Source organism: Phycodurus eques, chromosome 1, assembly GCF_024500275.1.
Source record: "Phycodurus eques isolate BA_2022a chromosome 1, UOR_Pequ_1.1, whole genome shotgun sequence".
Lineage (NCBI taxonomy): Eukaryota > Metazoa > Chordata > Actinopteri > Syngnathiformes > Syngnathidae > Phycodurus > Phycodurus eques.
The window spans coordinates 23,133,823-23,161,492 of NC_084525.1; the positions used below are offsets into that span (position 1 = coordinate 23,133,823).

A 27,670-nucleotide genomic window follows, 5' to 3' on the forward strand; every position below is an offset into this window, starting at 1 on the left:
ACCACTTCAAGACGCCTCCTGTATGAAGACACCAGTCACATGCATTGCTCTGGTGTGATGTTGGCCCATTCCTCCAAACAAGTGGTCTTCAAATCTTGATGGTTCCGTGGGCTTCTTTTATGGACCTTGAGCTTCATTTCTTTCCATCAATTTTCGATTGGATTCAAGTCAGGTGATTGGCTCGGCCATTCTAGCAGCTTTATTTTTGTTCTTTGAAACCAATTGAGAGTTTCCTTGGCAGTATGTTTTGGATCATTATCCTGCCGATGTCCACCCTTGTTTAATTTTCATCATCCTCGTAGATGGCAGCCAATTTTGGTCAAGAATGTTTTGGTGCATTTGCCCATTCATCCTTCCTTCAATAATGTGAAGTTTATCAGTACCATTTGCTGAAAAGCAGCCCCACACCATCATATTCCCACCTCCGAATTTCACTGTTGGCATGGTGTTTTTTGTGTGATGTGCAGTGCTATTTCTCCTCCAAACGTGGTGTGCATTATGGCAACAGTTAACTTTTGCTCTCATCAGAGCAGACTATATTACCCAGTATTTAACTGGCTTGTCCAAATGTCCTTTAAATGAGCTTTGACATGCTTTTTTTTTCAACAATGGGGTCTTGCGCGATGAGGGTACATACAGGCCATGGCGGCGGAGTACATTACTCACTGTTTTCCTTGTAACAACAGTACCTGCAAATTCTAGGTCTTTTTTAAGCTTTCCACAGGTGGTCCTTGGCTCTTGGACAACTCTTCTGATTATTCGATGCACTCCTTTGTCCGAAATCGTGTGAGGAGCACATGATCGAGGCAAATTTATGGTGGTATGATTGGCTTTCCACTTACGTATTATGGCCCCAACCGTGCTCACTGGAACGTTCAGAAGCTTAGATATGCGCCTGTAACCAATGCCATTGTTATGTTTTGCAATGGTTACTTTGTGATGATTTTGAGACAGCTCTTTGTTCTTACCCATCATGAGATGTGTCTTGACTCACACCTTGGCAATGAGACCTTTTTGTAGGCCATCAATTAGGACTGAACAAGATGATATACATTTGCATTGACAAGGGGCTGGATTGCTGTTTGATTATTGATAGATTTTAAGTGTTGTCTTGGCTTGCTATGCCTTTTTGCACCTCCCTTTCTTCGTGTGTTCAAACTTTTTCCCTGTGTCATTTCACATTTTTACACACAACTTAATTTCTGAGCTTATTTGTTCTAGTTTCTTTGTATGTATATATACAACCCAAATTCCAATGAAGTTGGGATCTTGTGTTAAACATAAATAAAAACAATTATACAATGATTTGCAAATCATGTTCAACCTATATTTAATTGAATACACTACAAAGTCAAGATATTTAATGTTCAAACTGATAAACTTTATTGTTTTTAGCAAATAATAATTAACTTAGAATTTTATATTGTATTTTAAATATAGGTTGAACATGTTTTGCAAATCATTGTATTCTGTTTTTATTTATGTTTAATGTCCCAACGTCATTGGAATTGGTTTATATATATATATATATATATATATATATATATATATATATGAAAAATTGTTTTGGTCATTATCTGCTACTGGAGGTGTTGTGTGAGCGGCAGAGTCAGCAGCAGGGGCTTCCATTTTGTCAAATACTCCATGCAAGTAAATCATGTGCCTAACTCTGGGCAGGCAGGACTATTCTTCCACAGGCATTTTGTAAACCATCAATTACTTGTGATTTTACTGTATATTGCAGTAATGAAGATAGTTGACATATATTGGAGTAAAAGTTTAAATTTTATTTAGGAAATATAGTGAAGTGAAAGTTGCCAGAAACATAAATAACAAATTAAAGTACAGATAACCTGAAAATTCTACTTCAGTACAGTATTTGTATTTCATTACAGCATTGTGTGTGCGTGCATGTGTTTGCGTGCATGTGTGTGTGCGTGTGTGTCGGTCTGTGTTTCAGCAATGTTTTCCCATCTTCCTTTCTGTCAACAGTATACTGTATATTTACCATAAAAATAAGTATGTGTTGCACTTTTCATCCAATATCAGACAGTACTGATACTAAATCTTCAGCTTTTTGTCTGTTTTTAGTGATTCAGTACACCACTGAGAATAAGGAAACGTGTGCGAGGTACTTTACCGTTCGAAATAATATATTATGGGATTTTCTCAGCCTGTTAATATTCAGGGTAATTGATTTGTGTTTGTTGCAGGTTCCAGCAGCAGTGCTCTCAGAATGCATTTTGCTCTGACTATGCTACGGGCTTCTGTTGTCACTGTCAAGCCGGCTTTTATGGAAATGGCCGTCACTGCCTGCCGGAGGGTTAGTCGTCAGTTCCCACTGTCCTCCTCTCATATTTTTTAAATTCAGTGAAACACACTGAGCAGTGATTAACTTTTTGGTGTTTTGGTCTTCAGCGGCCCCCCAGCGTGTCAGTGGAAAGCTCAGTGGAACAGTGACCGTGGGTTTGACTCCTGTGGAGCTGAACAACATCGATCTGCATGCTTATATTGTGGTTGGAGATGGAAGGGCTTACACAGCTGTCAGTGAGGTAGTAATACTTCCAAAATGAATTGAATGCAGCTTGAAAACCAATGAAAGATCAACTGCATTATCCACATTTCATTTCTGCGGGCCTTCACATGATTGGTTAGATCCCTGAGCCAGTGGGTTGGGCCTTAATGCCGGCTGCACCAATTGGAGAAGTGTTTGGATGGCTGTTTGCTCTGGAGCTGCCCAACAGCCAAGCAGGATTCAAAACAACAGGTATAGCACTCTTCTCCATGACATCATGTACTTGTGAGGGGCAGTTAGGGATATACTGTAATTAAGGTTCACAGACTTACAATTCAAATGCTATCATATACACTACTGAAAGGCTCTTTTACACAATACTGAAATGTTTTCGCTCTTAAAAACTTTTCAAATGTGCTCATAAGCGAGTGGACTGCTCTCATTCACATGACTGAATGTCTTGCTCTCATATACACTACTCAAACGTGCTCACGTGTGTATGTAAGACATGCTCATGCGTGTGTGTGTGTGTGTGTGTGTGTGCGTGTGTGTGTGCGTACACATGCATGCAAGGGTCTCATACTCGTGGACACGCGGAGTGTACATGACGTGCGCATGAGCGTTTATGAGATGCGTGTACGGGAGCATTATTGACATACATGCATGAGTGTGTTTGACGTGTGTGTAAGCGTGACCGACATGTGCTCAAGTGTGTTTGACATGCGAATCTGTACGCATTTGACCAGTGCCTGCGCTTGATATGGGTGCGTGAGCGTGTTTGACATGCGCGAATGAGTGTTTGACATGTGCGCATGAGTGTGTCTGACATGCACGTGTGAGCATGTTTGACATGCCTGCCTGAGTGTGTTTGACAGGCGCGAATGAGAGTGTTTGACGTGCGCACAAGAGTGTTGGACTTACATGTGTGAGTGTGTTTGACATGCAGGCATGAGTATGATTGACATGCCCACGTGAGTGTGTCTGATATGCACTTGTGAGCCATGTTTGACTTGCGTGCCTGAGTGTGTTTGACATACGCGCATGAGCGTGATTGACGTGCATGTAAGCTTGTTTGACATGCGCGCACGAGCGTGTTTGACATGCATGCATGAGCGTGTTTGACGTGCACATGAGCGTGTTTGACATGCGCGCCTGAGCGTCATTGATATGTGTGCGTGAGCATGTTTGAGTAGTGTGTATGAGAACAAGACTTTCAGTTGTGTGTATGAGAGCATTTCACTAGTGTTTATGAGAGCATTTGGCAAGTATTTATGAGTGAAAACATTTCAGTATTGCGTATGAGAGCCTTTCATTAGTACAGTATGTATGAGAGCATTTGAATAGTAAGTGTGAGCGCAAATACCGGAATTATGTCCCTAACGGGCCCTTATGCATACTTGCCTTTGGCATAAGACAAGTAACCAAACCCTTACATATCATATTACCAAAACAGCCTTGAAAATGCCTTGAATCATGATGTTAGCCTTCTTCTCTACATCTGTAGTTTGAGTGTGAGAGGTGTCAGTTGAAAAGATGTTATATGAGAAAATTGGGGGGAAAAAAACGACTAAACCTTTTGGGGTCTCTCTGGCAGTCCAATCCCGACACAACAAGTTTTTGTCATTGTTTTCAGTTTAAGTCAATATTAGTCACGATTTCTGCCACCCGGAAGCACCTATTGTTTACAAATAGTATGAAAAGTTCTATCATAAAGATGATAAAAAATGAGAATTGCTGACATATTTTTTTTGTTAACAGGGGCTGAGTTCACTCGTCACGCCGAGCTGTTTTTTTACCCTGGCAACCAGCGCCTGTCAATCACTCAGATAGGACGAGGCCTCGACGACCACAACCACTTCACTGTGGACACTGTGCTTAGCGGCAGTGTACCTTTCCTACCTCCTGCTTCTGAAGTGACCATGGATCCCTTTAAGGAAATATACCATTACTACCCATCAGGTAAGCACAATGACCACTGAAGTCACCTGACACCAAGGTGTGCTGTTTGCTTAAAAGCACCTGTTACGTTCGTCTTCAGTTGCCACGTCCAGCTCCGTGAGGGCGTTTACCGTGGTCTCACCGGACCGGGGATCCGAATCCTTCTCGTTCCAGCTGAAACAGAACATCACCTACCGTGACTGTCGACACGGCAACCGCGCTCCGCCTGTGGAGACACTGCAGATCACCATGGAGAGATTGTTTCTGATGTATGTGAAGGAGGAGCGGATCTTAAGATACGCCATCACCAACAAGATCAGCCCAGTTGGAGGTTAGTCGACACACAAACTACAAATTGTTTGATTTACGTACCGCTTATCCTCACTAGGGTCTTGGGTATCCTAGAGCCTATCCCAGCTGACTTCGTGCGAGCGGCAGGGTACACCCTGAACTGTTTTTGGAATGTGAAACCGGAGTACCCGGAGAAAACCCATGCAGGCATGGAGAGAACTCCACACAGGAAGGCTGGATTTGAACCCGTGACCTCAGAACTGTGAGGCGGTTGTGCTACCAGGTGTCCATTGTGTCTCCTTCAATAAAACCAATAATAACAAAAATATATCTTTACATTGAAGCATAACCGCTGCTTTAACATAAGCATAATCTACAATTGAATAGATTAAATAAAAAAAAAATTAGAAAACCATGAAAAATAGCCAAAATAAATGATAAATACCAAATTGTACTTTTAAAGTGCTAAATAACAATTCAAGTTGAATTGAGTTTTTTATTATTATTATTATTTTTTTTAACTCTCAGTATATTATTATCAGTTGCATTGCCACGTGCGGCGATTCTGCATCGTCCAGCCACACTGGGGCTCGAATCCGGACCGCTACATCGGTTGGAAGGCGAGTGCACTGACCGCTGAGCGAAAAGCCCAGGGCCACTAACTCAGTGGCCAGCACCCTCTTTTAAGGATTGGAGAGTGAGGTTTCTTGACATACATTCAAATCTTCCACCTGTTACACTAGTACCTCAACTAGACTTTCAAAAGATGAAGAGAGCATCAGACTGTCATTTTGATTTGATGTCACATTTATTAGAAGAACGGTTACGAAGATGTACACATGCAAAGGCCTGCACGTGCGGACGCACCAATCACTCCCCCCCCCCACCCACACACACACACTGAGCACAGCTGGAAAAGCTTTTGGGGATCAGGGGTTTTGTAAACATGGACTAAGTGCTATGTGTGTGTGTGCGTGTGTGTGTGTGTGTGTGTGCGTGTGTGTGCGTGCGTGTGTTTGTGCGCGTGTGTGTGTGTGCGTATACGTGCATGCAAGGGTCTCATACTCTCTGGGAAATAATATCCTGTCCAATGACAGATTTTGAGGAAGGGGGTGGGTTGCCGGGCAGAATAGCTTCCTTATGATGTCATGAGAATCACTGGAATTGAATGGCACTCAATAGAACACAGACCTCCCCCAAGGCCACTCACAATTTGGATCAGTACCAAACTGCAAACCCTCATACAGTAGATTATGATGGGAACATTTGGAAATTCTTCATTTTTGATATACATACACTTTAGCCATTTATAATATTGAGAAAATAAGAATATGTTGCAAAACAAAGGTTATGCTTAACTGACAAACTATGATGAACCTATAGCTGTCAGTGCATATGTAATGAACAGTGTTTTGAGGAATTAATTAAACAAGGGAGGCTGATCCACATTAAAATGGGGGAAAAAAAACTTTGGTATGGGCCTGCAGTGTTCAGTCTAAAATTTACACGCCTGGTTCACTTAGTCAGACAGGACCAGCTGCAGCTCACCCACGTGCTTTACGCGTTTTTAAAAAAAAAAAAAATTTTTTAATGGCTTTAGATAATCAAAGCTGTTTGTTAGTCAGTTACTGTAACTGATTAGTACTAAACTTTGAAGGGGTGCAGCAATTCAGAATTCAAATTTTGGTGTGTATTCTCAGAAATGTTTCTCACTTTTTGCTTTCATTTATCAGTGAATAATGAATTTTTTTTAAAAAAATAAGCTCATACTGTACATAGACAAGAGGTGGAAATAAATAAAACCTGGGCTGATCGAAATTATGATTGCTTCTTCTTGGTGGATGTCTGTGTGGATGATAATAAGATTACGGACTTTCTTAACCTGACGTTGAGAATCCTGTTCTGCTAAATTGACGTTCGTCAAAGTTGTTGTTCAGTTATGTTCTAAGCCGGTGCACTGTGGCCATGCTGTTGTATTTCTCAACTATCACGCTGCGTTGTGATAGACTGTTGGCGGCCTTCTGAAAAGCAATACGAGGGACGTTTATCTGAAAAAGTCACCTTAGTGCACCTCTCTCCTGTACACACTCTCCGAATGACTTTAAAGTCCCTGTAAAGCAAAAATAAATGTGTCTTCTAAATATGACACACCACTGAGAAGACGTTGTAACAACCCTGCCATATTTGACTGATTAAAAAATCGGCAAGTACAGTGGTGCCTTGAGATACGAGTTTAATTAATTCTGTGACCACGCTCATAGCTCAAAACAGTAACAGTTAACTTTCTCTGAAGTGTCTATGTGTGGCGCATGGAGCGAGACTGTGAAGGATTGCAGACCGCAGGTGGAGTCGTCCAATACGCCACTGCCTTGCTCCATGCACCACGCGTGGCATAAAACTGCCGGCAACATGAATTTTTGCAGATTGAAGGCATAACTTGATACCCAGCTGCACGTTGTAGTGGTAGAAATGGACCAAGCTGTTCTTACCACTGATGGAATGACGGCACTCAGTACTTACTGTATATAGTGGGGTAGGGCCAACTTATGCCAGAAAGCCAAAGTGCGTAAATGGGCTTGGCTTTAGCCAAGGCCCAAAAATCCAGACAACTGAAATGGTGAGAAAGAGTTTATCGCTATATCTCACCATTTTAGTACTAAATTGTTCTCAGTCTTTGCACACGTCTTCAAACATATTTAATGTACTCAGAAACAAATCAGTTTAAAGTTTTTAAAGGGTACTAACATTGCAACTATTGATGCTATTCATTAGCCCGTCATTGTATTTTCCATTATGTATTAGCATTAAGTTACCAGGGGCATTCCGAAGACAACGTCGTTTTGTTGTTTTAAATATAGAATGTTTAGGTCTAGTTCTCTTTGTTTTATTTTAGTTTGTCAGTAAAATGTAACTGGGCGTGGCATCAAACAGCTTGAAGCCTCTTTTTTGAATAATTGTTAACTGTCTGTCAAACTGTTGCTTATTGTGAAGTGAGTTGAGTTGAGTTCACTGCCACCATACAGCGCTCGTATCTCAAGTTTGTGCTCGCAAGTCAAAGCAAAGAAATCGACCAAACAACACTTTGTATCTAGAAAAAGTCAAGTTGGGTGACTCATATCTCAAGGCATAATAGACATTTTCTCCATAATCTCATAATAGCTTTGTTTATGTCGAACTGCCGAGCTGCTCACGGTTTCCCTTATGACGGCAGCAGTGATCACTTTCCTCTCAAAAGCAGCAGAGTAACTTTTTCCTTTTCCTCGACATGTTTTGACTTGGGAGATGTCTTCCGTCAAGTGGCAGTACAAGAAACAAATCTGCCGTCAAGTAACGACGCTAAATCCAAGTCCTTAAACAGACGCGACCACGGGTATGATATGGGGTGCATTTGGAAATGCATTACTAGTGAGCTCTCGGACACTCCGGCCCGTTTACAGATATCGATATGGCGGTGCCCGCAAGGCCGTCGTGATTCTCAGTAAGCAGTGAAAAATACCTTATTAAATATAGGCTACATTTGTAACATTAGATATTACATATCGTAGTACACCTTTTTCACAACAACCTAGGTAGAGCTGTACTTTTATACATTTTGAAAAGGTTTTTTTTAAACTGTCTTATACCTATATATAATACGCTGTATCGACTTTTGATGATTGTTTTTTAGGATTAAAATGCATATTATACACAAAAAAAATTAAGGTACAGCATCGTCTAGCATCTTTCTTATGCCTACACATAACTGCATGTTTGAGTTGTGAAAATCCATCCGCTTGAAGCCTCCAGTGGCTGGAATCATCGTGTGGTTTTCCACGCTGTGACGAGAGGCTCTAGCCCACCTAGCTCATGTGCTAACAGGCATGGGCCTAGTAATAATAAGAAGAAGCTCGCTGTTGCGTTTGAAACGATGGTCCTGAAGTTCTTATATAGTGGGGGAGTTCGGACTCATGCCGGACGCCAAAATGCATCACTGTGCACTGTTTTAGCCATACCCAAAACAATCAGGAGACCTGAAATGGTGAAAAACAGTTTACCCTGTATCTACACAATTGAGTACTACATAGTGCTCAGTCTTTGCACTTTTTCTGCAATTATCTTGAAACATGTACAATATTTAGAAAAAAATCTCTGAATTGACTTTACAGGTCCCCCCCCCCCCCCCCCCGCCCCCCCACATAAATGCTTTGTGCCTGTCCATGTCACTCTCTGGTGTCCACATTTGGGACGAGGCTTGATTTGAAGCAAGCATCAAGCTCTGGCCTGAGGAGATGGAAGCAATCCAGACTAAACTTCAGTGTCTGTGTGCAGGGAACTGTCTGTCTGTCTGTGTGACTCACTCGACTGTGAATGCTGAGTATCATGTGATTAAATGCGGAAATTTAATAGTGTAGTAAAGTAATTCTCTACTCTAGTACACGAGAGAATCACTCCCTAAGTACAGTTCAGTTGTATTTCACTTTCAAGTTCAATATACTGCATTTAATCCCTAAGAAATGTTTTTAAACATTAGGGTACAGTTTTTATGTAATTTTTGTGTACAAAAGATTTTCACTAAATCATTACTTAAGTACACTTTTTTCCCCCTCATTTGTCTCATTTTTGTTTAACACTAACACTTGGGTCTACTCCACTACTATATTTTAAAGTTGGTTATGAGGGTGGCACTTGAAGAGTTAAAACAACTCTTGCGGGGCGGTACTTAGAGTAAAACGGTTGAGAAAGTAGTGTATCAGAAAAAAAATACCTGTATTTTCTTCTGCTGCTTGAGTTCATTTTGGAAATATTTTCTTAGAGATTTTGAAATATTGAATTTTTTTTGTGGAAGAAGATTGGAAAAAAAAAAAACAAGGGCGGTGAATCAGAACATGTAGAAAGCATTCAAACAGATTTTGCTTTGATTTGATCCATGTACTAGAACCACATGACATCTATTAACACTAGTTAATCAGGCAGAGATGGGATCCAGGATTTCAGATCAGTGACTGCCTCTCTCAGCATTCACATTGGTAAACAGAATAATGTGAAGCTATATTTTCCTCTTTTTTTGGAGGAATGTTGAACCACTGTGCCAGTCGGTGGTTGAGAGATTGAAAACATTTCACTTTGTAACACATGGTCAATGTGAGGTCATGGTGTAGGAAACCTTTCACACACATCCGCTCACTCATCATGCCGTGTGTGTGTGTGTCATGTCTTGGTGTGTCTAACTTCAACCATGTGTTGAACCTCAAGAACATGAAGGAAGTCACTTCCTAAAAAGAAGCCATCCTATGGGAATTGGTCTGACATGTTTACTTAGCCTTATTTTTGTAATCATTCTAAGCGCTTAACACTAAATAGTCCAAAGGTCAACTCAATGTGAATTTAGCACATTTCTTGTCTCCTTTCCTCTGCCGTTTGTTTTCATGTATGGCACTTTTTATGTTGTGTGCACGTTGCCACAGTATTTGACATTTCACCCAGATTTTTTATATAAATGAGAAGTATTCTTTCCAGTAATAATTCCATAAAACGTTTGTAGATCTCGACCTTTATGAACAAAACGTGCTGTGCATGCATAATCAGAAACTATGCAGTGAAAGGGGAAGCCCTGCCGCGAATAGTGAAAACCCGTGAGTAAGTGAAGCCCCCCGCAAAAAGATATAAAACTGCCTATATTTTACAATTACACATTATGTATTTAAAAAAAAAACATAGATGGGCTAGCAAATAGCGGTGTTGTGGTTTTATACTCCTTTAAGTAACAGCTATTTAAACACAAACAGTGAAGCAACACATGCAGAGAGAGAATATAAAAAACTCACAGGAATATATTCTTTATCCTCTGCAATGAACGACTACTATTAGTGCTGCTTACTGATGACCTGAGACCATTTATGTGTACTGTATATCAGTATGTCTGTATTGTCATCAGAAGGAGCAGCACAATGTCTATTAAGCAAAAATTGTGGAAAAAAACGATTAATTTATCCATCCATCCATTTTCTTTTCCGCTTATCCTCACTAGGGTTGCTGGAGCCTATCCCAGCTATCATTGGGCGAGAGGCGGGATACACCCTGAACCGGTCGCCAGCAAATCGCAGGGCACAACACAACAAACAACCATATGCACTCACAATCACACCTACAAGCAATTTAGAGCCTTCAGTCAACCTACCACGCTTGTTTTTGGGATGTGAGAGGAAACCGGAGTGCCCAGAGAAAACCCACCCAGGCACAGGGAGAACATGCAAACTCCACACAGGCGGGGCCGGAATTTGAACCCCGGTCCCCAGAACTGTGAGGCAGATGTGCCAACCAGTCGTTCACCGTGCCGGCCACTGATTAATTAATTTAAATTCTAATTAATTATGTAATTACTGTATGTTTTCCTAAGGTACAATATAGAGTACTATTTCCTTGTTAAAAACACATTACAGTCATTTTCTCTGTTTTTATTTTTATTTTTTATTTAGAATGCTGGAACAGATTAATGGCATTTCCATTCATTTCAATGGGGACAGATGATTTGAGATATGAATGTTTTCAGTTTTGAGCGTGGTCACGAAACAAATTAATCTGGTAAAGTTACAAACTGTAATGCCAAGCCACATTTCCTCCATTGACAAATTTGGTATCAGTTTGACAGTAACATCTATCTTTCAATTAATTCAAAATGTCATCAGATTAACAAAAAGGTCTGTGTTTTGTTGGTTAACTTTTTCCCCTGGTGCTCATAAAAACTATTGAAGAAACATTTAATAAATGGTTACAATTTTTGTTGTTGTCATAAAAAACGATTTCTTTCTCCTGCATTACTTCAGCGGGGTCAACAGGACCAGAGCTGGTTAACCCCTGCTATGATGGAAGCCACGACTGCGACACGACTGCCCAGTGCATCCCGCTGGAGGACAAGGCTTTCCAGTGCCGATGTGGAACTGGTTACAGAGGGGATGGACACAACTGTTACGGTATCTCTCTCTCTTTCCGCTTTGAAAAAGTGTCTTGAGATGCATTTTTCCTAATTATTGACATTTTTATGGTTTTCTGAGGGACAGTGGTGTCTACCTTACACCAACAGAGGTGGCACAAGTACGGTGCACTTATGTACAGATACTTGCAGAAAAAAGACGTACTGGTTCAACCCATTTACTTCGTAAAAGTTTTAAAAAGTACAGACTATAATGTACTTAAGTACAAAAGAAAACCTTTTTTTTTTTTACTGTCAATTGTAGACTGTACCTGTTTTTACCTTGGCACAATGAAAAAACATCTGGACACAAAATAGTTTCACTCTTTCATTGCCTTGCAAAGTGCTCGTACTATCAAAACTGTGTTCCTGTAGCTTTGCTAATGTTGTGAACTTACTAACAAAAATGCTACATTTTCTATTGATAACAACTGAAAAAAAATGCACCTTTCATGTTTTTTCCCCAGATTAGACAGATTTTGTTTTCTAGTGGAAGAAGCTGGAGGTTTTTAGGATGAGACTACTCAAATAATCATTCTTGTAGCTGACAACATCAAACAATTCTCTTAAAAGGCAATGAATATAACTTGCTTTTTCAAATCCTTTGCTGTTGTGATTAATGCAACCTGGTTCACATTCCTTTATATCGCAGCCCAAGATCCCATAAATCAGTCAATCATGACCGTTACCTGTTTCTATTTACGTATTTTTTTTAGGCTGTGTCATTCTCTGTGGAGGTTAAAAAATAACAAGCCTATTTTGACAAAGTAAGGAGTAGAAAGTCGAATGTAGGATGTAAAATTAAAAAGTCGTCATTGTCAAAAAAAAAAAAGAAGTACAGATACTTGAAAATTCTACTCAAGTAGTCGCAAACTATTGGTAAATCATTACTTCCCACCAATGCACACCAAAAACATGCATAGCCACTTCAAGACAGTTCAAGGTACTGGGGCATCTGCCCATCCAGCGTGTATGGAAGGAATCATCACTCCCTCTTCTCCTCCTCTTTGTCTGTTCCCCCTCCTTGTGTTTGATGATCTAATTAACAGGGACTTCCATTGCTTTAAGCTTGTCCATGGCCTCTCATTAGCCCAGTATTACGTCTGTGTCTCCTGCTGACAGCACTAGGAAAGCCCCAGGCTCTGCCTTGGTTCCCATGGATGGGCCTCACTGTCTCTCCCTGACCACATACTGCAATCACAATGTCTTGTACAGTACTAAGAACGGAGTCTTGGCTCCAGGTGTTCACACTCACATATGGACATGTTCTTCAGCTTACGAACATGTTTGTTCTCTCTCTCTCTCTCTCTCTCTCTCTCTGGCTCGCTCTCTCTCTTCCTGGTTAGATGTCGATGAGTGTGCAGAAGGCCTGCCAGCATGTGGTGCTCATTCGCAATGCATCAACTTACCTGGTAGCCATCGCTGCCAGTGCCGGAGCGGCTATGAATTTGGCTTTGACGGACGTACATGTGTGGGTGAGTTGTTAGCTGCAGCATGTTAGATATGTTGAAGACCAGCATACACGACACAGGTTGGATTCTTCATGAATGTATGTATATTAACCTATTTTGGCAAGTCACTGTCATCTGAAATAATTACTTAACAATATTTAAAAGGTTTCATGACAAGACAACATGATCGACATAATAGCCCTACTTTTCAGTGAATTTTTATGTTTTTCACTAATTCAACCCAACAACTATTAGTTTTTTTTTATTGCTAGTGCCACAGAATTTAAAATAAACATTTTAAAGTCAGTTGTTAAAAAACATCAGTTTCAGTACTATTTCCAGGAGGAAGACTTTTGGCCAAATATTTAGGTCCGCCGTACACCGAGCGACTCAGCCTCAGCTGAAAGTTCTGGGTGCTGGGTTCGGCAACTTGTTTTCACTGGCCCCTGGTTTTTCTGTGATCAAAAATTTGCACATGAGCGAGACCCAGCTGTCTGCCAGTGTATAGAGTATATGTAGTTTGTTTTACAATAATACTTAACTATATTTACAATTTCATAACCAGTTGACCCCAGCATACTTGCGGTTTGAAACCCGCGGATTCACCTATTTGTGGATTTCTTTTCCAATTGTTTTTCAATTGTTTTCCATTTTTTTCCCATTTGTTTGTCTTTTTTCTTTTGGGACCCCCCCCCCAAAAAAAAAAAAAGATGACCAGGTTAGGGTGTACCAGTCAGCTGCGATAGGCTCCAGCATAGCTGTGACACTAGTGAGGAAAAGAGGTACAGAAAATGGATAGATGGACCTGTGGAGCTAAGCGCGGAGAGTCTCTGTCACCAAAATGCACGGGTTGCGCTCAATGAATGGGGTGATCGATCATTGCCAACAGCCTCTAAAAATAGTCACACTGCTTTATTGTCACCCGTTTCCTCATCTTTGTGGCTATCTGCTACTTCCTTGACAATCGCGCCATGTTTTTGTGGTGCAGTAAAAAAATAATAGAGTCCAGTATATTGTATGTGGAGCCTCAAAGCCTGAAACAGGGTCAGGGTTTTTCCGTTGCAGCATGCCGGTAGATGTGCGGTGTTCAATCACTTGGTGGGTGGCAAAGAGTCGCCGACTGTAATTTTTTCGCAATGGTCCATTTCAGTCGCATTTGGCTGCGTTGCTCAGTGTGTGCCGGGCCCAAGTCTCACTAGTCAATATTTGGCCATCACAGCCAATCGGTGGTGCTGAAGATTATGATTGACATGTAGAGTGCCAAATGATTGCATGAACAGTGAAAAGCTGGATGGCAATAAGGTCACATTGTGCAAACTCAACAGAAATGTTTTAAAACTCTGGCATCTAGTCACCCAGAGTTTAAAACATATTGTAACATGCGCTACTGAGATTGTGGCAGATATATTACCAAAATATGTTTTTAGCTATGCGTAGCTTTGTTACAGCTAATGGCAATACATTAAATTACATGAACAAAAGTAGCAGAACCTTTTTAATGCGGTACTCCCAAAGCACGCAGAATTGTTGGCCTGATTTATTATTACTTTTTATTATTTATTATTATTAATTATTAAATATTATATATTTATTATTACAGTTCTTGTGAAAAGTTCTTCTTAATGCCCAATCCATTGTAATCTTTAACATGATATCTCAACATTGAACTGAGAATGTCGACATTTGAACGCACCATACACACAAACACAGACGCATACACTCACAAACTGCTGACTAACTGCAGAACACTACAACTCAAGCCACAAAACATGTTGCTTCATGCACTGCTTATAGCCACACAAGGACTGACCGATTGGATGGGACCCTCGTGTTTGCGAGGGTACAGTCAGGGTGACCAATGTGGAAAATGAGATGGGAAAAAAAGTGTGTGGCCTGATTGGAGGAAAGCTGGAAAACAAATATGTAAAGACAATAGAGATTGCTTTGTGTGTGCGTGTGTGTGTGTGTGTGCACGACCCTCCTGCAGCCAACATTGTGAACTTTTGATGAACTTCCTCTGAACATGCTTTCTTCTCTCACCGCATTTTTTTTTAGTTGTTTAAAATTACAATGACGGTGTAGCTCAGGATTAAATCTGTCTGTCCAGTAGTAATATAGCATCTATGGCAATACATCAGCACAGATATACAGTGTTCCTTTCCCTATGACTGTATGTCCTTAGACACAGATGAGTGCAGCTCCTCCCCATGCCACATTAATGCGAGATGCACCAACAGCTTGGGCTCCTTCCACTGTCAGTGCCAGAACGGATTTTATGGAGATGGTTTCCTCTGCTCCCAACGAGGTCAGTGATCCTGCCATGGGTATGTTTTTCTGTGCATTTATGATGTTTACATGTAGACAAATAACTTTTGGCCACACCTCCAATCATTTTTACCTCAGTCCAATTGGCACAAGTGTATAAAAGCAAGCAAAATTTTTTACCATTCCATTTGTTTTTTGCTCAACAACCACTTATATTATGCTAAAAAAAATTAATTCGTCCAAGGTGGTTTCCATACCACCTCTGCTGCCGATCGGGTTGCAACAGTAATACAGTGCAACTGACACGTATATGCATTGAGTATGACATGCTGATTGCATGAACAGTAACTGAAAAATGCTGTTCAGTGGAAGCATACATATCGACTGAGAAAATTGTAGCCAGACATGTTTTTGTAGGCACCACAAACTGGAGATGTTCAGGGAAAAATAGGACATTTTCACAACTTAGAGTATGTTATTTTTCCCCTTCCAATATTACATCGTTGACTTTAATGAATGTTTTTGCAAAGTGGAACTGTGCGCATAAAGTTACAGTCAGATGTTGCTATTAGGCTGACCCGTTTTTTTCCAAACCTTTGCTTGCATGAACATAAAACATGTTTCCATGGCTGATCTCTTGTATACAATAATTATATCATCAAGCACAATGTTAAATGTTGAATGTAGTGGTGTCAAACTACCAACTGTGGAAACATAGTCCATGGACTGACCAATTCTGCTTCTTCATATAGGAGTCTGACAACTCTTCCACTTGTAGTTGTGGAAATGGACAAACTAAAACCAATAAATCAATTATCTTCTCGAGCATTTAGGATCAAGCTGCAGCATTAACTCAATGAATCAAACAGCTTTGGGATGAAATAGGACAGAGATTGGGAGCCAGGCCCTATCTCATAAATGCTCTTCTCGATGAAATTGGCAAAATTAGAAAGACACACTGCAACAACGAAGCTCCTACAACTGGATGGATTTAGAATAGAATGTCATATAAGGAGTAATGTTCTTCATACCGTTTACATAGAGTTATTGCAAAAGGTGCCGAATTATCATTCATACTTGTCTATAGGGCAGACAGATGGTACTAAGAGCCAGTGTGAGCAGCACAGAGACAGTCTACAGAGTGATCCGGAGCAAGGTGGTCAGCCACCTGTTGGGGTTTTTATCCCTCAGTGTGACTCTGATGGACAATACAGACCACTGCAGGTGGGTACTGAGAGCCAGAAAGTGGATTGATGACTACTGACCAGAAAATGGAGCTCAAGAGGTTGAATACTCATTTGCAGTGCCATGGCTCCACTGGACATTGTTGGTGTGTGGACAATAGGGGGCAGGAGAGAAGCAGGAACCAGGACACCTCCTGGTACTGCACCAACAGACTGTGATAGACATGGTGATGAGCACACACAATAAACAGTGACAGTTCATGTACAGTACATAATTTCAACAACTTGAACATTGCCTTGCTGTACTCATTAAAGGGATCGATTCAGGACATTATGTTTGCATGCTTTGTCTGCCTCTAAACCAACCAGAGCAACCAGTACAACTTAAAACCCAATGTGAGCGCCACAAAGACAGCGTACAGACCACCAGTCCTGAGGGTGATCCTATATTGGGTGCCTTCATACCTCAGTGTGATACTAATGGACGGTACACACCTCAGCAGGTAAGAACTTTTTAAACTATAGCACAGATTTGTGCTTAAATCGTGCCTACGCAATTGACGTACACATCTCTAATTCATCATTGCATTCGTACTTCAATTAGAGTGTACGCTGCGAACAAATTTAGAACTTAACTCATCAGACCATGCTTAGGCACAAATAATGAAGGATCAGCTTTCGAAAAAACGTCAAACACACATCTGTTACCCAAGATGCACATTGTATTCAAACTATAGTCATTTATAAAAGTGAAAATAATCATTTTAATGATAATAACTTTTAAACAGGGTATTTGCTAATGAGTGGATTAATTTTCAAAATAACCATGAAAAGGACACTTCTCATCACTTTTACCCTCATTCCGTTCAAGTGCTTGCATGTGCATTTATGTATCCACCGCTGGCTGGCTGTGTGCAGTATGACGTTGTCACTTAACGAGCAGGAAAATTGCCCTAATTTATTCAAGGCTTCATGCAGTTATTCCTTTTTATCCCTACGATAATCTGATTTAGGCTCTATTTTTTCTGTGATTTTTGCGTGTGCAAATGTGATGTAAATTGATCGAGTCGCACACACACCGCCATTGGCATGGTTGCTTGTGGTGTCACTCTGATTGGCATCGGCTCATATAATTTCATGAACTTTATCAACTACAAATGTCTATTTGCTGAGCTATATGTATTCCTTATGACTGTGCATTTCAACAACTTTTGCACTGTTTGTTCATTCGGCTCAGATTTTTTTGAAACGTATGTTATGCGCCACATTCTCTAATTTAACATTGGAATTAATAAAAAATTGTTCACATGATTATGAAATGTTTTCAGTTTTTGTGTTTAGCAAGCTTTCCGTTATTACCAATCTTTTGAAAATAGGATAAAGATTAGGAGAGTTATAAATGTTTTGGGGCCTCATCTCTTGTGACTATAAACCTTTGTGTATTGGCTTTCGATGCGTCAAATTGATGTCCTTTTCATAGAGAAATAGGGATGAGTCCAACGGTGACTTTGAGTATACCCTCAAACTTTTGCACAGAGTTAAAGCATTCCTACGCATTTAATAGTGAATTAGGCCCAATGTGTTTGCCATTTGATATGTTTTTTAATCTTGTTGTTATTTCAGTGTCACAGCTCTAGTGGACATTGTTGGTGTGTGGACAGCAAAGGACAGGAAAGACCTGGAACCAGAACTGCACCTGGCACAACACCCATCGACTGTGAGAGACCGGGTATGAAAAATACTCCGAGCAGATCGACATTTCATTAGGCTGTCACTGTCATTAATTATATGATGGAAGTTTTGTTGTTGTGACAATGCATGTGCTTTCCATTCTCTAAAATGAGTCTTACATCCTCAGATGAACGTCCTAAAACCCTTTGTGAACACCATAGAGAGAGCGTACAGACCACCAGTCCAGAGGGTTATCCACTCGTTGGAGCCTTTGTACCTCAGTGTGATGCTAATGGACAGTACACACCACTGCAGGTCAGGAGAAGATGCCTGAGCTAGCGATGTTTTTATTTAACACTTTATTTCATCTAACACATAAACATTTAATTTGTACAAAATGATTAACACCCATGTGTCACAGTGTCATGGTTCTACTGGGCATTGTTGGTGTGTGGACAGTCAGGGACAAGAAAGACCCAGAACCAGAACTACGCCTGGTGCACCACCCACAGACTGTGACAAACCAGGTGAGAGAAAGAAAAGTACACACGGAAAGGTGGAGTTCTTCCACAAATCTCTAGGTCATTAAACTGTTGTGTTCTTGGCTGTAAAAGAACCATTGCCGCAGCTGTATTGTTTCATTGTGTCACAAGGCTTTCCTTGATAAACAATGGCCTTAGAACACCATCATTGTTCAACTCAATAACAAGTTGAATAGGCATCAATTTGTAAGTGGTGCTCCCTTGAGGTCAGGTGATTACTTTAAAATTCCTGGAAAAAGGAGATGATATCATTGCAATAAACATATGCATGTGTAAGTTTCTATCCAGCACAAAGAAAATGAAGATATTTTGTTTGTTTTACTTTTCAAAAGAAAACAATGGGTCAAAGGCCAATGGTCGGCTGTGGCTCAGTAGGTAGAGCAGGTCGTCCAGTGACCGAAGGGTAACTGGTTAAAATCCCGGCTACAACTGTCCGCATGTCGAAGTGTCCTTGGGAAAGACACTGAACCCTAATATGCTCCCAGTGAGCCTTGCAGAGCAGCAGTCGCCCATTGGTGTATGAATGTCTGTGTGAGTGGGTGAATGTGAGGCTTTGTAAAGCGCTCTGGGCACTGTGATGGTGTAGATAAAACGATAGATAAGTGAGGTTCATTTACCCAAGTCAGGGCTTAAAACTATACTTTAAAAAAGGATTAAAAATCATCCCTTCATAAGAAAGGCTAGAAATCATAGGGAAATCTAATTACTTTTACACAACATGTTCTCTGTCTATCTTTCTCAACCAGAGGAACCAGATTGTACAAAAACCCACTGTGAGCGTCACAGGGACAGTGTACAGACCACTAGTGCATAGGGTTATCCTGTAGTGGGGGCCTTTGTGCCTCAGTGTGATGCAAATAGGCAATATACTCCACGTCAGGTAAATACTGTATGTGAAGTGTTGAGGCATTATGTCTTTTATATATTTTGGTTAGACGAAGACGTAATGCTTATTTTAGTGTCACGGATCTAGCGGACATTGTTGGTGTGTAGATAGTCAAGGACAGGAAAGACCAAGTACCAGAACGCCACCTGTTGCAACCCCAATTGACTGTAACAAACCAGGTGCTAAAGCTCAATATTTTCAGGGTTGCTTAAACATCTTTATATTTCTTAATATTGCCAACTTTGCGTTTTAATGTCCAGAGCATCCTAAAAGCCACTGTGAGCAGCACAGAGACAGTGTACAGACCACCAGTCCAGAGGGTTATCCACTAGTGGGAGCCTTTGTACCTCAGTGTGATTCCAATGGGCATTACACACCTCTACAGGTATTTTATTTTATTTTATATTGGAGACGTTACGTGTTTACTGGATGATATGTTTTATTAAAGCTTATTGTGCATTCAGTGTCACAGCTCGATTGGGCATTGTTGGTGTGTGGACAGCCAAGGACAGGAAAGACCTGGAACCAGAACTCCACCTGGTACACCACCTACTGACTGTAACAACCCAGGTTCTAAAACCAAATCCTTCTCCATATTTACCACTGGCTTATATGTTTAAATCATATGGTTGAGTACAACCTGTATTTTTCCATTCACTGTAAAAGAAGGACCGGATCGTCTTAAAAGCCATTGTGAGCAGCACAGAGACAGCGTACAGACGACCAGTCCAGAGGGTTATCCACTACTGGGAGCCTTTGTACCTCAGTGTGATGCTAACGGGCAGTACACTCCTCAACAGGTAAATTGTATCAAGTTTGCGCATCATGTCTTGTACAGCGGCTGAAATAAGTATTTTAAAACGTCACCATTTTTATCATTAAATATATTTCCAAGGGTGCTATTGACAGGACAATTTCACCAGATGTTGGGAACAACCCAAGTAATCCACACATACAAAGAAAGTAAAGCAAATAAGTTCACAAATTAAGTAATGCGTAATAATGTGAAATAACACAGGGAAAAAGTATTGAACACACCAACTGTTATTTATTTAATACTTTGTACAAAATCCTTTGTTTACAATAACAGCTTCAAGACGCCTCGTGTATGGAGAAACTAGTCGTATGCATTGCTCTGGAGTGATTTTGGCCCATTCCTCCACACAAGCAGTCTTCAAAACTTGAAGGTTCTGTGGGCTTCTTTTATGGACCTTGAGTTTCAGTTTTTTCCATAGATTTTCAATTGGATTCAAGTCAGGTTATTGGCTGGGTCATTCTAGCAGCTTTATTTTTTTGCTTTGAAACCAATTGAGAGTTTCCTTGGCAGGTATGTTTTGGATCATTATCCTGCTGAAATGTCCACCCTCGTCTAATTTTCATCATCCTCGTAGATGGCAGGAGATTTTCGTCAAGAATGTTTTGGTACATTTGCCCATTCATCCTTCCTTCAATAATGTGAAGTTTATGAGTACCATTTGCTGCAACGCAACCCCACACCATCAGCTTCCCACCTCCGAACTTAACTGTTGGCATGGTGTTTTTAGGGTGATGTGCAGTGCCATTTCTTCTCCAAACGTGGTGTGCATTATGGCATCCAAAGAGTTAATTTTTGGTCTCATCCGACAAGACTTTATTCAGTATTTAACTGGCTTGTCCAAATGTAGTTCAGAAAACTTTGACATGCTTTTTTTTCAGCAATTGGGTCTTGCATGATGAGCGTGAAAACAGGTCATGGCGGCGGAGTGCATTATTCACTGTTTTCCTTGTGACAACAATACCTCTAGTCTTTTTGAAGCTTTCCACAGGTGGTCCTTGGCTCTTGGACAACTATTCTGATTATTCGATGCACTCCTCTGTGCGAAATCGTGTGAGGAGCACATGATCGAGGCAAATTTATGGTGGTATGATTGGCTTTCCACTGACGTATTATGGCCCCAACTGTGCTCACTGGAACGTTCAGCAACTTAGATATGCGCCTGTAACCAATGCCATCGTTATGTTTTGCAACAATTAGTTTACGATGGTCTTCAGACAGCTCTCTGCTCTTACCCATCATGAGATGTGTCTTGACTCACACCTTGGCAATGAGACCGTTTTGCAGGCCATCAATTAGGACCGAACAAGCTAATATTCATTTGCACTGACAAGGGCCTGGATTGCTGTTTGATTATTGATTAGATTTTAGGTGTTGTCTTGGCTTTCCATGCCTTTTTGGACCTACCTTCAGGTGTTCAATACTTTTTCCTGTGTCATTTTACATTTTTACACACAACTTAATTTCAGACCTCATTCTACTTTTTGTATACATGGATTACTTGGGTTGTTCCCAACATCTGGTGACATTTTCAGGTCAATAGCACCTTTGGAAGTATATTTAGTGAAAAAAATTGCTACGTGTTAAATACTTATTTCAGCCGCTCTGTATCATATATTCAACGAAAACATATTGTGTATTTTAGTGTCACGGTTCTAGTGGACATTGTTGGTGTGTGGACAACAAAGGGCAAGAAAGACGTGGTACCAGAACGCCTCCTGGTGCAACACCCATCGACTGTAACAAACCAGGTGCCAAATCTTAACCTTTCCTTGTGTTTACACTCTATGATAACGCTCTTATATTTTCAATTCAAGTATAACTTTGTAATTCAATCTCTAGAACGTCCTAAAAGCCACTGTGAGTTGCACAGAGACAGTATACAGACCACCAGTCTCGAGGGTTATCCACTAGTGGGAGCATTTGTACCTCAGTGTGATTCTGATGGACACTACACTCGTCAACAGGTAAGTTAAACAAGATTTAATGCATTATGTATTTTGTGTATAACTTTTGTGACTAAAACATTGTGAATTTTAGTGCCACGATTCTACTGGGCATTGTTGGTGTGTGGACAGTCTAGGAAAAGAAACACCTGGTACTAGAACTGCTCCTGGTGCAACACCCATCGACTGTGACAAACCAGGTCAAAAGCTTAACCATTCTCTGTGTTTACAATCTATGATGACTCTCCGATATTTTCAATTCAAGTATAACTTTGGAATGTAATCTCTAGAACGTCCTAAAAGCCACTGTGAGCAGCACAGAGACAGTATACAGGCAACGGGTCCAGATGGTTATCCACTAGTGGGAGCCTTTATACCTCAGTGTGATGCTAACGGACAGTACACTCCTCAACAGGTAAATTCTAGGCGGGTTGAGGCATTGTGTCCTTTGTTTATCAACTAGGTGACTAGAATGTATTGTGTATTTTAGTGTCACGGTTCTAGTGGACATTGTTGGTGTGTGGACAGCCAAGGACAAGAGAGATCTGGAACTAGAACTCCCCCACGTGCAACACCCATTGACTGTGAAAAATCAGGTGCCAAATATTAACTGTTCTTTGTGTTTACACTGTAATTACTCCTTAACATTTTCAATTCAAGTATAACTTTGCAATGTAATCTCTAGAACGTCTTAAAAGCCAATGTGAGTTGCACAGAGACAGTATACAGACCACCAGTCTAGAGGGTTATCCACTAGTGGGAGCATTTGTACCTCAGTGTGATTCTGATGGACACTACACTCGTCAACAGGTAAGTTAAACAAGATTTAATGCATTATGTATTTTGTGTATATTTTTTGTGACGAAAACATTGTGAATTTTAGTGCCACGGTTCTACTGGGCATTGTTGGTGTGTGGACAGCCAAGGAAAAGAAACACCTGGTACTAGAACTGCTCCTGGTGCAACACCCATCGACTGTGACAGACCAGGTCCAAAGCTTAACCATTCCCTGTGTTTACACTCTATGATGACTCTCTGATATTTTCAATTCAAGTATAACTTTGGAATGTAATCTCTAGAACGTCCTAAAAGCCACTGTGAGCAGCACAGAGACAGTATACAGGCAACGGGTTCAGATGGTTATCCAGTAGTGGGAGCCTTTATACCTCAGTGTGATGCTAACGGACAGTACACTCCTCAACAGGTACATTCTAGACGGTTTGAGGCATTGTGTCCTTTGTTTATCAACTAGGCGACTAGAATGTATTGTGTATTTTAGTGTCACGGTTCTAGTGGACATTGTTGGTGTGTGGACAGCCAAGGACAAGAGAGATCTGGAACTAGAACTCCCCCTACGTGCAACACCCATTGACTGTGAAAAATCAGGTGCCAAATATTAACTGTTCTTTGTGTTTACACTGTAATTACTCCTTAACATTTTCAATTCAAGTATAACTTTGCAATGTAATCTCTAGAACGTCCTAAAAGCCACTGTGAGTTGCACAGAGACAGTATAAAGACCACCAGTTCAGAGGGTTATCCACTTGTGGGAGGATTTGTACCTCAGTGTGATGCTGATGGACACTACACTCGTCAACAGGTACATTCTAAAAGGTTTGAGGCATTATGTGTTTTGTATATCATTTATGTGACCAGAACATATGGTGAATTTTAGTGTCAGGGTTCTACTGGACATTGTTGGTGTGTCGACAGCCAAGGACAAGAAAGACCTGGTACTAGAACTCCTCCTGGTGCAACACCCATTGATTGTGACAAACCAGGTACCGAAGCGTAACTGTTCCTTGTGGTTACACTCTAATGACGTTTACATTTTCAATTCAAGCATAACTTTACAATGTAATCTCTAGAACGTCCTAAAAGCCACTGTGAGGTGCACAGAGACAGTATACAGACAACGAGTCCAGAGGGTTATCCACTAGTGGGAGCCTTTGTATCTCAGTGTGATGCTAACGGGCAGTACACTCCTCAACAGGTACATTCTAGACGGTTTGAGGCATTGTGTCCTTTGTTTATCAAATAGGCGACTAGAATGTATTGTGTATTTTAGTGTCACGGTTCTAGTGGACATTGTTGGTGTGTGGACAGCCAAGGACAAGAAAGATCTGGAACTAGAACTCCTCCAGGTGCAACACCCATTGATTGTGACAAACCAGGTACCAAAGCTTAACTGTTCCTTGTGTTTACACTCTAATGACGTTTACATTTTCAATTAAAGCATAACTTTACAATGTAATCTCTAGAACGTCCTAAAAGCCACTGTGAGCAGCACAGAGACAGTATACAGACAACGGGTCCAGAGGGTTATCCACTAGTGGGAGCCTTTGTACCTCAGTGTGATGCTGATGGACACTACACTCGTCAACAGGTAAATTCTAAAATGTTTTAGGGATTATGTGTTTTGTATGTCATTTATGCGACCAAAACATACGGTGAATTTTAGTGTCACGGTTCTACTGGGCATTGTTGGTGTGTGGACAGCCAAGGACAAGAAAGACCTGGTACTAGAACTCCTCCTGGTGCAACATCCATTGATTGTGACAAACCAGGTGCCAAAGCTTAACTGTTCTTTGTATTTACACTGTAATGACTCTTTTACATGATCAATTTAAGTATAACTTTGCAATGTAATCTCTAGAACGTCCTAAAAGCCACTGCGAATTGCACAGAGACAGTATACATATCACCAGTCCAGAAGGTTATCCACTAGTGGGAGCCTTTATACCTCAGTGTGATGCTAATGGGCAGTACACTCCTCAACAGGTAAATGCTAAACAGTCTGAGGTACTGTCTTTTGTATATAATCTACAGTATGCGATAAAAAATGTGTTGGGTATTTTAGTGTCACGGTTCAAGTGGTCATTGTTGGTGTGTGGACAGCGAAGGACAAGAAAGACCTGGTACTAGAACTTCTCCAAGCGCAACACCCATCGACTGTGACAAACCAGGTGCTAAAACCTAACCTTTCCTACAGTTTACATGCTACAATGACTCTCTTATACTTGTCCTGTATTTTTCAATCATATATAAATTTGCAATGTAATCTTTAGAACATCCCAAAAGCCACTGTGAGCAGCATAGAGACAGTGTACAGACCACCAGTCCAGGAGGTTATCCTATATTGGGAGCCTTCGTACCTCAGTGTGATGCTAATGGACAGTACACACCTCAACAGGTAAATAAAAGACGTATCAAGAATATGTATCTTTTTTTGTGTAATGGGACGTCAGCATCCATGTTGGATGCTTTTAGTGAGTGTGTGCTAGGAATGTTGGACAGTCTCCTGTCTGATCTTAAACTCCCAATTCTTTAACTGGACCCCAAGAGAGATAGAGGATGTTGAGTCCGAATGAGTCATATTCTACGCCTGCAATTCTTGCTTTAAAGCTGCCGGTCAAAGCTGTGGTCAAAAGGTGTTTGTTGCCCATTGGAATGGTAACCCCTGAAACAGAGTGGATGCCTGAGGTAAACAGGGGTGTCAATCTAGAGGAGTTCTACTAAGCTTGGCTATCTTTTAGCAGAGGTTTGAGACCAGTCACATGACTTGATTCAAGTCAGACTTAAGTTGCCAATTTTAGGACTTAGAACCTGCTTGGCTAAAACTCATGAAAGACAGCACTTTACTTTGCCTAGGTATTTATAAGACCCCACTTGACATAGAGTACAGACCTGACATGTTTATATTTAAAAATAATAATTTTCAATATCGTGTGCCATTTGTCTTGTTTTTGGAAAAAAAAAAAGATTCTGCGTGAAAACCTGGCAACCCAGCCTGCTGACATGAACTGGGCTTATAAATGCAGATTCAATGGAGTCACTAACACCTTTTCCAAATAGGAAGCAATGTCGGAGGACGCATACAGTATGCGATCTTCAAGTTTTATGGCTGTAATTTTACCTAAGGGTGCATTCCCACTTTCTGGAGGTGAGGCTGCCCAGGAAAGTCGATTTACATCGACTGAACAAGCGGGTCTGGCCATTCAGATCAGCTGAATTCCTTCAATAGGTGTATTGATATTTCATAAGAATAGATAGAAGAATGGTTGGACTGAAACTTCATGTTTGTTCCAGTGTCATGGTTCAAGTGGACATTGTTGGTGTGTGGACAGTCAAGGACAGGAAAGACCTGGAACCAGAACTCCTCCTGGTGCAACACCCATTGACTGTGATAACTCAGGTCCTAACCTAAATGTTTTTCAGTGTTAGTGTGCAAGGGTGACTGTATTAAATAAGATTGAAATCTAATATATTATATGAACTCTACTTTCCAGAACGCCCTAAAAGCCACTGTGAGCACCACAGAGACCATGTACAGACTACCAGTCCCGAAGGTTATCCTCTAGTGGGAGCCTTCGTACCTCAGTGTGATAGTAATGGACAGTACACACCTCAACAAGTAACCACTATTTAAATTAGAGGCATAATGTCTTTTCAAAATTATGTTTGTAATTGTTATTGCTGTTTCAGTGTCAAGGCTCTACAGGACATTGTTGGTGTGTGGACAGCCAAGGTCAGGAAAGACCTGGAACCAGAACTCCACCTAGTACCACACCCATCGACTGTGAGAGACAGGGTAAGAAACAGACTCTCAGCAAAAAGATGTTTTATTGATAATTTTCTTTGATTATATGTTGATAGACATTTTACAATACTTGTTCTTTCCATTTTCTCAAACAAATATTTAGATGAACGTCCTAAAGCCCTTTGTGAAAACCACAGAGAAAGTGTACAGACCACCAGTCCCGAGGGCTTTCCTCTCATTGGAGCCTTTGTACCTCAATGTGATGCTAACGGACAGTACACACCACAACAGGTAAATTTGAGATTCTATAATGTTTCAAGCATTTGTCTTTATATATCGTATATTGCACTTATATTTTTATTAACAGACGTTTCAGTATAGAATACAGTTACCCCCTCCATCGCTGAGGTTAGTTTCCAGACCCCCCGCCCCCGCGAAAAGTGAAAATCTGAAATATAGAAACACCTTATTTAAATACACCCTAGGCATGTTTTTATAGCACAGCATTTAATATTTTCCTTAAACACAATTTTAAAACTAAAAACACATTTACTGTAAACACATAATATATTGAGGAGCAAAAGCAATGGATAACAAAAAATATTGTACAAGCAGTATAAAAAAATAATAACTGTAATAATACTGACCCAGCGGCACGGTGGCCGACTGGTTAGAGCG

General features: G+C 40.7%; 1 protein-coding gene across 1 annotated transcript in view; it reads left to right on the plus strand.

Annotated features, from left to right (window-relative positions):
• Nucleotides 1-27,670, plus strand: part of nid2a (nidogen 2a (osteonidogen)) — a 65,653-nt gene that overhangs the window by 22,654 nt on the left and 15,329 nt on the right. Inside the window, exons 9-42 of the mRNA XM_061683482.1 lie at nucleotides 2,092-2,131; nucleotides 2,214-2,323; nucleotides 2,419-2,552; nucleotides 2,656-2,767; nucleotides 4,274-4,474; nucleotides 4,554-4,784; nucleotides 11,548-11,694; nucleotides 13,040-13,168; nucleotides 15,327-15,449; nucleotides 16,497-16,633; nucleotides 18,686-18,791; nucleotides 19,953-20,077; nucleotides 20,157-20,262; nucleotides 20,359-20,492; nucleotides 22,152-22,257; nucleotides 22,349-22,473; nucleotides 22,547-22,652; nucleotides 22,743-22,867; nucleotides 22,943-23,048; nucleotides 23,138-23,262; nucleotides 23,336-23,441; nucleotides 23,532-23,656; nucleotides 24,128-24,233; nucleotides 24,321-24,445; nucleotides 24,521-24,626; nucleotides 24,714-24,838; nucleotides 24,914-25,019; nucleotides 25,109-25,233; nucleotides 25,313-25,418; nucleotides 25,521-25,645; nucleotides 26,542-26,647; nucleotides 26,742-26,866; nucleotides 26,938-27,043; nucleotides 27,156-27,283. Coding sequence (XP_061539466.1) covers nucleotides 2,092-2,131; nucleotides 2,214-2,323; nucleotides 2,419-2,552; nucleotides 2,656-2,767; nucleotides 4,274-4,474; nucleotides 4,554-4,784; nucleotides 11,548-11,694; nucleotides 13,040-13,168; nucleotides 15,327-15,449; nucleotides 16,497-16,633; nucleotides 18,686-18,791; nucleotides 19,953-20,077; nucleotides 20,157-20,262; nucleotides 20,359-20,492; nucleotides 22,152-22,257; nucleotides 22,349-22,473; nucleotides 22,547-22,652; nucleotides 22,743-22,867; nucleotides 22,943-23,048; nucleotides 23,138-23,262; nucleotides 23,336-23,441; nucleotides 23,532-23,656; nucleotides 24,128-24,233; nucleotides 24,321-24,445; nucleotides 24,521-24,626; nucleotides 24,714-24,838; nucleotides 24,914-25,019; nucleotides 25,109-25,233; nucleotides 25,313-25,418; nucleotides 25,521-25,645; nucleotides 26,542-26,647; nucleotides 26,742-26,866; nucleotides 26,938-27,043; nucleotides 27,156-27,283 — 4,148 coding nt within the window. The remainder of the gene's footprint in view (nucleotides 1-2,091; nucleotides 2,132-2,213; nucleotides 2,324-2,418; nucleotides 2,553-2,655; nucleotides 2,768-4,273; nucleotides 4,475-4,553; nucleotides 4,785-11,547; nucleotides 11,695-13,039; nucleotides 13,169-15,326; nucleotides 15,450-16,496; nucleotides 16,634-18,685; nucleotides 18,792-19,952; nucleotides 20,078-20,156; nucleotides 20,263-20,358; nucleotides 20,493-22,151; nucleotides 22,258-22,348; nucleotides 22,474-22,546; nucleotides 22,653-22,742; nucleotides 22,868-22,942; nucleotides 23,049-23,137; nucleotides 23,263-23,335; nucleotides 23,442-23,531; nucleotides 23,657-24,127; nucleotides 24,234-24,320; nucleotides 24,446-24,520; nucleotides 24,627-24,713; nucleotides 24,839-24,913; nucleotides 25,020-25,108; nucleotides 25,234-25,312; nucleotides 25,419-25,520; nucleotides 25,646-26,541; nucleotides 26,648-26,741; nucleotides 26,867-26,937; nucleotides 27,044-27,155; nucleotides 27,284-27,670) is intronic.